This window comes from Sitodiplosis mosellana, unplaced genomic scaffold (assembly GCF_009176505.1).
Source record: "Sitodiplosis mosellana isolate CC-2019 unplaced genomic scaffold, AAFC_SMos_1.0 Smas_scaffold_6226, whole genome shotgun sequence".
Lineage (NCBI taxonomy): Eukaryota > Metazoa > Arthropoda > Insecta > Diptera > Cecidomyiidae > Sitodiplosis > Sitodiplosis mosellana.
In genome coordinates this window covers 3,950,529-3,963,946 of record NW_022601467.1, presented here as the reverse complement: position 1 = coordinate 3,963,946, position 13,418 = coordinate 3,950,529, and the positions used below count along the sequence as shown (strand labels likewise).

Below are 13,418 nucleotides of genomic sequence, written 5' to 3'. Positions count from 1 at the left end.
TATGCTTCCAAATGTTGTAATTGCATTCCGAATTATGCGGACGATGCCAGTATCAGTGGCGAATGGAGAACGTACATTTTCAAAACTGAAAATAAACAAAAGCTATTTACGAAACTCAATGAATGAAGCAAGGCTGAATGACTTGGTGACAAGGGGGAAAATACTAGATTTGTTTAATTCAAATAATGCAATCTAGTAAAAAAATAATCCCAAATAATCCTTCGGAATTCTCAATAATGCTCAATAATGCTATTCATAATATCAATAAATAATAGCGAACTATGGTCAAGTAATTAATGCTTGCATGCATTTAAATGCCTTAAAAACAAAGTGGGTCGATAGTAGATATAAATTGGTGAGACCTAGAAGAACACAAGTTTGTCAAACGGTGTAGCAATAAAGAGAAGTATATTTTACTGCAACTAACAATGGTTGAAAGAATGTATGTTCATTTTTGGCGGGTCGTCCCGGTTTTTCACGGTTTCCGCATAATTGATAAGAGATAACAACTAGTTGTCTTCGGAAAAGTTGTAGTACAAAAGTCGCTTACAAAATCAATAAAAAAATAATCAAAACCACAATTAATACAATACAAACGGGCAGTAGGCACAACTACCGAACTCGAAATACAAATCAGCTTCATCACGAAATTTATAGAACAAACGCTGGTAAATACCTAGTCTCTCGCCTTATTGCAGTTGAGTTTAACATGTTACCAAGTGAGCTGCGAAGCCAATCGTCGATAAACATTTTTAAAAATAGATTGAAAGAAAAAATTTTATCTGATGGGCAACCACTGAATTTTTAACGAGTTTTTTGCGAGTTTATAAATTTAAAAAAATAACCTAAACTATTCTTTTACTTTAAACTATCTCTACTACTTGGTTCCGAAATTGTATATTATAGGAACTGCATAGGAGCACAAATCACCTAGTCTACATTGTACATATAAATCGATTGAATAAAATGAAATGAAATGAAATGAGAGAAGCAAAACATCCGGAGCAAATACGACGAGTAAGAAGAAAATCCTTTGTCCCATCGAAAATATCCATTGCAATCGATGTGTTTTCTGCTGTAAATATATCACTCGATGTTCTATAGTGTGTTTTTAGTGTAGCGCGTCTTGGCTAAAAATCATACCAGTTGCATGGAACAATGATCAACGCGAAAACGGATAAAAAGCGAGAGAGAAGAGTAAGAACTGTAAGCTGACGAGGAAATAAAAGAAAACAAAACAAAAACGACAGGAAGAAAAAAAGAAAAAAAAACGTTTGAATGAAACAGAAATACGGTGTTGAAAAAGAAAAGAGAATCGACAACAAGTTAAGAGACGAAAACTATTCCAACTTATTGTTCCAACGGAGAGAAAAGATCATTTGTCGAACACAAACGCATATACACAGTGTACAACGTGAAGAAGAAGAAAAAACACCATAAAACAAAATCAAAGTAATAATTTTCCACTGAAGAAGTGACTTTGTGTTGTTAATTTAAGACTCGTTTCGATTGAGATATTATTCACATGTGGTGCATCCATCAAATACATTCCTGAACATAATAATAATTCGATTCGATTAGATAATTTTTTCTGTTCTGTTTTATTTGGTTTGTTTAGATTTGTACTTGTTTTTCTCAGAAATAATGATCACGAAAAAAGATTTGAAAAACAAAAATTTTAAGGGGTGTAGGGAACTGATCGAACTGGAACAACAATAAAAAATGTCTCGTAATCAAATGGACGACAACCAGCTGTTCGAACGGAATTTTTGGAAACGTGAAGGGAAAGAACTCCTCATATTTTCGATAAAATGTGTCGTTATTACATTTTTCTTGGTATTATTAATTTATAAAGCTTTTGAATCACTTAATAACGCAATTGATGAAGCTTTTAAATCACTTGATAATAGAATTAAGCACGCTATTGACTCCATTAATTACACCAAAATCGAAACAATTGTGACCAAGTTTTTGGAATACTCGATTGAAGCAGCACGTAATGGTACTCGTAACTCTCCGAGATTGAACGCATCAATAACCAATCAGAATAATCAGACAGAGGAAGAACAAAACTAGTTCAGCTGCTGTGGAATAAAACAACATTGTAAATCCCAAAGACAACAAACCGAAATCATAAAATCGACAATAGAAAACTAAAACATTTATTTGTGATCGAAATCAAATCATGATCGACAACTGCAAAGAGAGGCTTGCTAGCAATGGATGATAGAACGATTAAAATTGACTATCTACACATACATTCTCGATAAGATATTCTGCCCTACGTTCCCCAGTGACTTCAGAATTTGAAGGCAAAATTCACGTCACATCACGAATTCTTGCTGAAAAATACTTTCATCATCTTCATTTCCAGATTAAAAACTGTGCCAAGGAAAAGGAAATTCACCTTTTAACGTCCTGAAAAGTAAAATCATCAAATCAAAACAACTCATCGAAATTGTAATTTCTTTCTTAATTCGTTTTATTTCTCTCTGGATTTAATAAATAAGCACTTTGAATTTGGATATTTGAACTAAAAATGTGTTTACTTTACTGATTTTTCTGTAAAAATTATTCCATTTAACAGATGTTTGATCTCACAAGTTCTAATTCTGCATTTCGAGATTTTGTTCTAAAATTCAATCATCTGTTTCCAATAATAGGAATCGACGTCATCAAAAAAGAACCAATTGATTTCAGCACACTTTGACTCTGCAGAATTTTCAAGAGAAATTTCGACAAATATGTGAATGTGATTCAAATTGTTTAAATTTGAAGAAATCAATCTTGAATATTTTTTCTCATGCTATTTGCTGAGAAGAATTTTTTCTTTTCACATTCAGACATTGCTTTTAACCAATCTTCCTTGTTTAGACTTTTATTGCAACAGCAAAGCGTGAATGACCTGATGCCCATTTTTAATTGGCACAGAAATCCTTTTGACCCAATACATTTCAGATAGATTAAGACCATTCGTAAATGCTTGTGTTTTTTAAAACAATAAATGGGTTTGGTTTGAAACCAATGGATAAATAAACAATAAATAATTGAAATGATAATTAAAATATACTGAAAATAACTGCTTCTCAAAATAGATAATATCGGATAGTGCTACAATTGCTTGACTTGTCAGCAATCGAAAACTGTAGGCTGTTTTTTTTTTGCTCGATTAATTTTGGAATGTCATAACTATATACAAAACATATGATTGACAAACGATTCCGTGGTGCACCAAAAATCTATAGAACAATTTGGGTGGTTGTCTGTCTTAACCAGTGCATTATTCGTGTGTCTTTCTCAGGCTGCAAACCTGTCTCCAGTCAGTCGAATCAATTAAACATCTTAATCATTTATCAGACAATTAAATTGAATTATCATTTTATCTTACAAACGAAATCGAACAAAACGAGCTGTGTCATCCCAACCAAACAACTAATATCATTTATGTTACTAAATTTACTTTTTTTCTCTTAAAAAAACAGCCGTGTAAAAGTGTCGTATGTGTGCGTTACAGTTCATGTAAAATCAATTCGATTTCAGAATCGTTCGTTTGAAGAAGGCCTGGCCGCAGTTGTATGTTTCAGTTACAACTGTCGATGGACCAGCATAGTTTTTCCTTTTTCTCAATCAATGAAATGTATTCGGCCATGGCTTCGCCACCATGCTCCATTTCATCGCACAATGATGCAATCATTTGATCGTCATCGTCTTGTGTCACAACCGATTCGTTATCTATACTATCGTAGAAATGGCCGGACTGTGATGCAGGTCGTTTGATGACAAAACTTTCGTTTTGCTTCGATGTGGTAGGCATTTTCTGATCGAATAAGATATGATTGTTGCTCAAATAAATCATCGGATTCATGTGTTCGTGTCGTGCGGCATTCGCTCTGTTGTTTCTCTCCTTTGCATATCCACTTATTACATCCGATTGCGAGGTCATTGCACTGTTCAGTTGTTCCCATGTTTTGATTAGATTTGGTTTGACATTGCCAATGAGTCGACAGTCTGCATTGGAGTTTGAGGCTGCTGTTGCCGCTGCCGTTGAATTTTCGCTGTGACCATTGCCATTGAACAGACTCAATTTGAATGGTGGGCATTTGTTTTGATCGTTGTTGTAATTGTCTACAATCTCGTGTTCATCGGTCTCTGAATCGACTTTTTCACACTCGTCTTTCTCGCCGATCAATAATTGTGGATGCTTATAGGCCATATTCACAAATTTCTGCTGCAACGCTTTCAATGGATTGTACGTCATCATAGCGGATGGTTGAAATATTGCTGGAGGTTCTCTGGTTCGCATTAAATACTCTCGGATTAGGTCCGGATTGTTTGGTGATTCATCGACCGATTGGCCATTTATATCATCGACCTGTCAACGAAACACAAAAAATAAATGAGCATAAAACTTGAGCCGGAAACATGTTGGATGATGAGGAAGAATAGTAATTTTAATTTGAGGTACAACAGTTTTAACATTTAATTTCATTTGGGTTAATTAATGGTTGTGACTGTTTCATGAAGGAATATGAAAATATTTTCAATGTTAATCAAAGCGATTTGAGAGACGTGCACGTGTTGTTTTGTTGTTATGGATTTGTTAGTGAAGGTCATTTTCATTTTTAATTAGTTCAATATTTAAAAGTTGTTTTTTTTCGGTTGCTGTTATCGACTGAGAAAATTTTTGAGGAATAAATTAAGTGAGTTTTTGAAGCCCAAAATTGTATTTTACGATTAAAATTTATAAATCAATTTCAATAAATTTATTTCAAGGAAAAAACATACATTTTCTTCATTGTAAAACCAATTCGGTATTAATTTACAGTTGCACTACTTGGAATACATTCAGTTTTTTATTCCCAAAATTCAAAATCTTTTTTTTTTTGGAAAATTCAAAAGATTTTTCTTCTTCAAAATACTAAAATACTGCCTACAAGTTCATAGCATTGATCGGATGTTGATAAAAGCAAAAAAATAAAATCTAAAACAAAAAACAAAAATAATCAACGAACTTAAAAACTGAAATCAAATCAAAATGTGGAACTTACGAAAATAAATGAGGAGACAAGGTAATTGCGCCTGAAATCGCGTGCAAATTTTCGTGTGTTTTTGGTTTTAGTGTTGTGTGTAATGCGTGTGTGTATATGGTTCAGGTTCGTGCGTTAGCAGCTCTGGCCCGCACATTTTCCACTTCGAAAAAAAATGTTCAAGAGATCTGGGAGTCAATGACCTGTTGGATGTTGTGTCTGTGCATCAGCTTCAGTGTTTTTGTGATATGAATTGCCATTTGAGTATTGGATGTATAAGCACAAAGCGCGGATTTTGACGAAACACACAAACACACACACATACTGAGTATGTCCACACTGCGACAGCGGGTGTGTAATGGAGTTAGTTGGCAGCGGTTACGCATTTTATTATCAGGATCAGGTGTTAGTGAGCTTGGTGGTTTTTCTGCAAATCATCAGCCGATTCTGCATCGATCTGCCAATGGCTTAACTTCTCTTCTTGCGCACAAACCATTTTTCCTATACGAAACTGAAAAAACTCTTCGGCCAAATACCGCGAAACTCCTCAATTTCGCAACACATTTGTTAGTCACATCGAAAGAAAAGACACAAAAAATGGAACAGAAAAAAAAACAAAATAAAAACGGCATAACCAATGACAGATAAACAGACAGAAAAAAAAACAATTTCAAACAAAAATGAAAAAAATTATGAGCTGAGAGAGAGAAAGAGAGATGATTCATGCAAAAATTCGCCTTCCAATCGGTTCCAATAAATAAAAAACATGAAAATTAAAATTTTAATACTATTTTTTTATATTGTTACATTAATCACAACATAAAGGTTTTTCTTTTTGTTTAAACAGAGAAAAAAAAATAATAAAAAGAAGGTGATTAACAGTCGCACACATAAAGAATTAAAATTATTCTAAGCATTTTCAAACAAGAAGATTGAATTTTGTTGTTGTTGTTGTTGTTTATGTGTAAACTAATTTTAAATTTGAGTAAACATTCTAATGGAATTCTTGATTTCATTAAACTTTCTGCTGTTGTTTCTTGTTGATGTTGTTGCTGAATATATTTACAAATAAATCGAATCGCCTAGAATCCAGTCACATGTTGTGATATTGCAAAATTCTTTCTATACCATTTTTTTCACTTTTAACATCGCGCGTGATTTTAAATAGAAAAATAAACAATTCTGTCATTCGATCGCGATTCTTTTTTTTTCATTAAAATTTAAATAAATTGGACTTCGAAATGTCATTGGCAATAAATCCATAATACGTTCATCTTCATTTTCTTTTGTTTTTGAGACCAGCTACGTTATTTTATCTTCGTTACTCGTTTGAAACAATATCGCGTTGTGTGAACAAACATATGTGATAAGTCTAGTTACGTTTTTTTCTCCTCATTTTTAGAAGACTCCTTTTTTTTAAATTATCATTTTTTTATATTTATTACGTTCTTTTTATATGAAAATACAATTTTTTTTCTTGTCTATTTCAATTCCATCAAACAAATTGTCATAGTGTAACGGAATAATATAAATATGCTTCTACACGTGCATAATGCCAGCTAATTGTTTCCTCTTTACTTCGTAATTTCACAATTTTGTGTTTATTTCGTTTGGTTTTTTTATTTCCTTCTCCGATATGTGTGATTTTATGCAGCAAAAAAAGCGAAAAAAAATAATCGTTTTTTCCCGCGCGCACATTTTGATCATAATTTTATGCTTTTCGTTTGATCGCTGGACCAAACCATAAAAATTTGTTCATCAAGTTACAAAATACAACAAATTCCAGGTGTAGAATTTGGTTTTTCGCTGCAGAGGAATGACTGGATTTTTGGAAATGTTACAATTAACTTCTGAACCAAAACCATTAAAAGGTTTAAACGAAAATCATCCGAAAAAAAAATTTGCGTTTATTTTGCAAGCGGATGGCTGAAAATGTGCAGTACGTCAAGTATATGTGTGGTTATGTAAAGGGCACTGTGCTAGCTCAATTTTGATGTCCCACAATTATCACAAGCGAAAGAGAAAAAAAAGACAAAAATAGCTGGCATAACAGAAAAAAGCCTTAAAGCTGCACGTGGCGCATTACAATTGTTTCTCAGTAGTTGATGTTTTTGGACGTAAATCACAAATGATCGGGTGTGGCAAGTCATTGCCAAACACAGATTCGTTAATATTATAGATTTGTTTGTTTGTTTTGTTTTTTCTTCACCCGCAAACCGGTTAAACTCTTAATCAATTCTTTGTTTTTTGTTGCAATGTGTTCTTAGTCGGATTGAAGATGTCTGTTCGAATTAAATTTTAAGCATATTCCAAATTCTTCGTAAGTTTGTTTGTACCTTTTCGACGGGTTCGGCGGTATTCGATAAATCGATGCCTTTGCTACCAAAACTATTGCTACTGACACGTCGTACGGGTGAATTGTTGGTGGAATTTTGTTGCTTTCTATCACGTGATTGTCCAATGGAGAAGCTCGAGCTCAGATCTTTTTTCGAATTGGATTTGTATATGGAACTATTGCTACTGTTATTGTGATGATGAGTGGGAGTGCCGACGATGGTGGCGGTATTGGTGGTATGAATTGGCGATTGTGGCATCGTTGGGGTGACCGATGTGGTTGAATGTGATGGTGAGGCGTGCATACGAGACAATGAATCCATGTGTCGTACTTTGGAGGTGAGTGATTCGCGTTTGGTTTTTGGTACGGGCGAATTTTTGGCTGGACTTGATCGTGTTGGTGACGCTTTTGGCGTTGAAACCGGTATCGATGAACTATTCCGATTCGTATTGTTCAATGACATATCCTTGCGTAGGCTTTGTGCCGACTCGGGCCGATATAGATTCGGTGATGTTGACGCACTCGGGCTGGACTTTTGCATGGATGTTGTTGACATATCATAGCGACTGTTTAGACTGCTGGTGCTTTTGTTGAGACTCTTATTTGACGGCGGCCCGGATGGACTGCGTGAATTAACAAAATTGCGACCAGTCGGTGGTTTTGGTGCTAAATAACTTTTTGAACCCGGCAATGGGATTTTTGATGGACGATACTTTGATGGTGTACCGCGTACACTACTGTCTCGTTCCGCATTATCATGCGCCGACTCCGTGCTGCTGCTATTGTTTTGTAGTTCGTCTAAGGCCAACGGTGTCATTGCCTTCATGCTAGGCGTTGACACCTGACTCATAATCACGGGCGAACCAAATGTCGCCTCTTGACCGTACTCCGATTTTGTTGATTTCGATGCCAGTACCCGGAGTTGTGCTTTCGTACCCTCTAATTCAATATTCCGCTCTTCCAACTGCAAAACATACATAGACAATAACATGGCCGGAAATTCATTAGTTTTTTTTTCGATTTGATTTTTGGTTATTTTGTTTCTGTTGCTTTGGGCGTTAATACCCGCCCAAAACAAATGTATTAGCAAACAACTCACCTGAAATTTTAGGTCATCAATTTCCTCTTTCGCCTTATCTAACTTTTTGATTAGGTATATTTTCGACTTAGTTGCTTGTTCTAATCTCTGTGTAAGAGCCTGTGTGAAAGTGTTTGGAAAGAAACAAAAGAATAAACGGTCAAAATCAGTGAACAAAAACGAGTTTAATCAGGAGAAGGAAAGCAAAACCACACACACGCACGGATCTTTGGTCAAAATGGATGAGTGATTTTTTTGCCTAAAGATAATTTAATTCAGCATGATAAAGCGTCAAATTATGAGCTACTTGTTTCATAATGGCACAAACATACAAGAAAAATTGAATTCCAATCCTTTTTGTGTACGTGCAACGGCTCTTTCGTAATGATATACGCCATTCGATAGACAATCAGAGACAGACCATAGCCCATTGTACACGGAAAATGTTGAAGAGAGCTATGAAATCAAAAATATGCTTTTGTGCGCTCATAGAGTTCAACCATGTGCGTAGTAAATAAAATGAATTAAATTTACGAGTTAGTGGAAGTTAGCCCATAAAAAATGCATTATATTCACAATGAAGCAGCATGTGCGCGCGATATATGCTCTCACTCTTTTACATCACCATCGGCGACGGCGACTATGACGACGACGGCAACGGCAGCAGCAGCAGTAGTAGCAGCCGCGACGGCAACGACGGCTCACACACATACGGGACCATAACATGTAATGGTTTTTGGTAATGCTTTCAAATGTTTCTCTAATTAGGCGTAAAAAATGAGCGAGGGAATTTCAGCACGAATGCGAGAAGCGGTACGTTTTTCGCCTAAAACTCATTTGAAAAGCCCTCCATCGTACAACAACAACAATATTGTTCGCATTTGCAATGCAACGAAAGCGAAAATATTTCAATTTTACTTGCTCTCGTCATTTCATTCGGTGTTTTGTTTAGATTCATGTATGTGAGCACGTCCCGAACCGAAATTATCGTCTTTCGACGAATTTGAAATGTGTAGCGAGACAAAATGGTTGTGTGTTGAATTTCACGTGAAAAATGATTCAACTATGAGAGTCAAACAAAGAGCAAAGTAAACGCAGATCTATTTTCCATCAACCGGAACTAAATATGACAGGTTAGATAGTTGATGCAGAGGAAATTGATTTGAGTGAAGCAAAATACAGAAAGGGAGAAGCAATGTGAAGAGTCACCATTTCCAAGTTGGAAATTCCAACGACCGCAAACACTGTCCACAGTCAAACGGGTGACAGCAAACTACGTTTCTAGCTAAACCGATGCAAAACAACGCATAAAAATTAATTTTGTTCGGATCTTAATTCACTGGAAATTGGCTACGAGCTGTATATAGTGTCGAACAATGACATAGTCCATTTTCACAACAACAAAAAAATTGCGTGTGTGTATGTGTGCCTCAAATATATGAGACAAAAGGCATATTTGTTATGATTTTATTTTGTTTGTTCGATAGAGTTGCATCACTTGAGAAAGTTTAGCATTCAATCGCATTCACAGAGTGAACGTAATGAATGCATTAAGTGCCATTACACATTTACAATGCATTCTTTTGCACACAAATACCGAGCATAGAGCCGCAAATCACAAAACAACATACAAAATGACAACAACCAGAGACACAGAGTTTGTATATAGTTTTGTTTTTGCATTCATTTTCCGTTTTTGCAGCACACTCTCAACTGGTTGATTTTCAATGGTTTTGAATGTCGTCATTGAAATGAAATTCTAACATTACACACAAAATTACTTTTTAGTCATTATACTCGGGAGACCCAACATATATGATTAAGTACTTACAAAATTATAGTACTCATAATGTCTCTTTTTTTTCGTTTGAATCAAGAGTTGGCTTCGAGTTGACAGTTCCAATTCCAAAAAAGGAAGCATTTCTTTCGGCATGTTTATGTGTGTACCCTTTACTTCGACAAGACAGAAAAAAAAGTGAGAGAATGTCGACTTTCGTATAATTGAATAACCAGAACTCTCAATTGAATGATAATTTTCGGTCTTGTTTATAATGGGGTATAAACATTGGATTGTTTAATTCAATAAAATATTTTTTTTCTTGTTTTTATACAATAAAATCTATACAAACATTAGCTGTGTGTGCACGCGTTATGCTATCAGTTTATTGACCGCGAGTAAATTGAGTGAAATATAACGTGTGAAACGAAAACGAAAGTAAAGTGTTGTTGTTTTCTTCTTCTTATTTCTTAAAGTGTGCTTGTGTGAAGTGGATGCGAAGACATCGAATTTAATTGACTACTACACAAATACTCAAGTGTGGTGCGTTGGCAACGCGCGTTAAACTACATATGGTTTGGTTATTCTCAACATTTCACAGAGATAAAATCCAATTCAATTAATTCTAAATTCAAGACCATTAACCGTCTGATAAAGTGTAATAACATCTCTGTGTAGTGCGAGCGCGGCAGCCACACACATCAACAACATCATCATCATAATCATTTGGTGCACTGGGTGCATTCGAACTCATAATTCTGACTCTGCAATGTTTATCATAATTGAAATGGCGCGCACAAACAAAAAGGGCTTCGAAAAAAATGAGAAATGAAGAACACATATGTGTGATATGAACGAACACAACATTTTTTTTTATATAAATTGAATAGGCTGCGCTATAAAATGGAGCCGATTGTAATGAAGCACCATTCCATTCATCGTAATACACTCGAAAAAAGAAGACCTGAAATGCATTCAGTTCCCATCATTCGCATTAAGTTCACAACAAAAATTGATGTTCAATTAAACTAAATTAGAAGCAATTAATTTAGAGCGAATGAATATACAGACACACACAGTCGAAAAAACAGCCAAACGAAACAAGTTGCACACATTATTCGGATGGCGACTGATGTGCCTATCGATGAGAGCACAATACGCGAATAAAATTGTTACCGATGTCAAAATATATCGTTTAAATTCCAATTCGGAATGGTTTTGAAACGAACGAGCGCACACACGCTCAAAAGGTATCGAATCAAATTCGCGTGGAATATTATCGTTGCTGAAATTGCGATAAAAATGCACAAGAAAAGCAAATTGAACGACGTTGTTCGCAATTACAAGCGAAAAAAAAATGTATCACAAAAAAATTAATAATTTCTTGCCACGAAAATGTCGGTTGTCGTGTTAAATGAATCGAGCCCGTCCTTGGCGAAAAAAAGTGCGTACATTTCGGTATGAGCCAACTTCCGTTCTTGCATTTTGAAATTCAATTACTTCATTAATAAATTATTATATACACTAACGACGAATCATTATAAGAGCGGCCGTTTTTCTTTCGCTTTTTACCATTATTAATTGTATTTCTCTTTTTATTTTTTGCTTGTAATGCTTTGTGGCTATATACTGACCTGATTTTGAACTGTAATTGTCAATAAATGTCGTTGCAATTCGACAATATTTGTTTCTAATAATATGGCAGCTATCTTCCTGGAATCGGCCACACGCACTTTACTACATCGATTGGGCGAACTGACCAAACCATCCAAACGGCCCAATGTGTATTCTTGTTGTTTGTTGTTGCTATTGTTTGGCGGCTGCGCGATTGTATCGCCAAACAACAGTTGGGTGTTCGTATCACTGTCTTGTTTTGAATTTGGTAATTGCGATGATGCGGATGACTTAACAATGACTGCTGAAAATGTATTATTTGTAACGGCACTACTATTGCTACTAATCTTATTTCCCAACACATTCGAATGATGATACGTTGATGTATCCGGCGACGAAAGTTTCCGTACAGCCATCGATGAGCGTTGGCGAGCCTTCGGCAAATCCGCATAACTGCTGTTTATTTCGTATCGATATGAATGACAAAAAAAAAGAAGACAAATGCATAGTGAATACTTGGCTATGATGGGAGATTTTCGTCGAAAATTGTGTTTCAAAATGACCAATGCTTACCTCGCTGGAATGTCATTTCGATCGGATAGCAGATCATGCAATCGGGTAGTTAGCTCTAGTTTTTGACTAAGTGCAGTTCGTAATTGTTCCTCCAGATCAAGTTTGACTAAGTTTAATGCATTCACATCATCTTCCATTTGATTTGTTCGTATCCGGCCGGCCACTACCTCCGCTTCCATTTCGGCCAATTTGTCAAGCAAACGATCGCGATCCTTTCGCAACGTTGCCATATCCTCACCATTGATTCGATTCAGTTCCAATTGAAACATGTCCGACAGGTGTCGATTGCTCGATTCATGCGCACCGGCCATATATTGATCATGGTGATGATGGTGATGATGTGAAAGTGGACTTTTGTCGTCACCTTCCATTAACCGCAAATGCTCCATTTCGTCTCGTAGCCGCGTACTTTTTCTGTGTATCACATCTAATAAATTCCATAGTTCGTCTTCGGCCTCGTGCGATGATACACGCTGGAAACCGGACGCCGAATTACTGCCGCCGATGGCAGTCGTTGCGCCCGCACCATTTGTCGATGTCGCACTATGCGTCTCCTTCGATGAACTGGTTTCGGTGGAAAATCCCGAATCTTGTATAACACTAGCATTGTTACCTTCGCCACTCTTTGGTTCCTTTTTACCACTATGTGAATTACTTCGGCTTCGCGTTAACGAAGACGAATTGTGAATATCGGATGTCTCTTTGTGGGTTAGTTTACGTCGAACACGTATACCTGGCTCCCATTCACGTCTGCTATGAACGAAACGGAAGAACAAAAAAAAAGGATGGAGAACACATTTTCACTTGGAATTTAGAATTCTCAATGAAGCAGCGGACTTGTCGGCATACTCGTGGATTCAGCATTTCACTTGCTTTGGCGATTCGTGAGTTGCCGAAGCATCATATATGCAGTGCACTCGATATTTAACGTGAAAACCTATATTCGATACATCGAAGTTGGCCGAGGTATGATTTCGTTTGCGCGTAGCGCGTAAGCAATTCACTTGCGATATA

General features: G+C 36.0%; 1 protein-coding gene across 13 annotated transcripts in view; it reads right to left on the bottom strand.

The window, feature by feature from the left end:
- Window positions 1-2,458: 2,458 nt before the first annotated feature.
- The window catches only part of LOC129578631 (uncharacterized), a 53,522-nt gene continuing 42,562 nt past the window's right edge, over window positions 2,459-13,418 (bottom strand). For 8 of the 13 annotated variants that reach the window (XM_055467473.1, XM_055467476.1, XM_055467479.1 and 5 more), the window contains 5 exons: window positions 12,405-13,157; window positions 11,852-12,287; window positions 8,462-8,560; window positions 7,364-8,326; window positions 2,459-4,372 (listed from right to left, as the gene is read on the bottom strand). In XM_055467473.1, the coding sequence (XP_055323448.1) occupies window positions 3,581-4,372; window positions 7,364-8,326; window positions 8,462-8,560; window positions 11,852-12,287; window positions 12,405-13,157 (3,043 nt within the window). In that variant the 3' untranslated portion in view covers window positions 2,459-3,580. The remainder of the gene's footprint in view (window positions 4,373-7,363; window positions 8,327-8,461; window positions 8,561-11,851; window positions 12,288-12,404; window positions 13,158-13,418) is intronic. The other 5 variants (XM_055467474.1, XM_055467478.1, XM_055467482.1 and 2 more) reach the window with 3 other exon arrangements.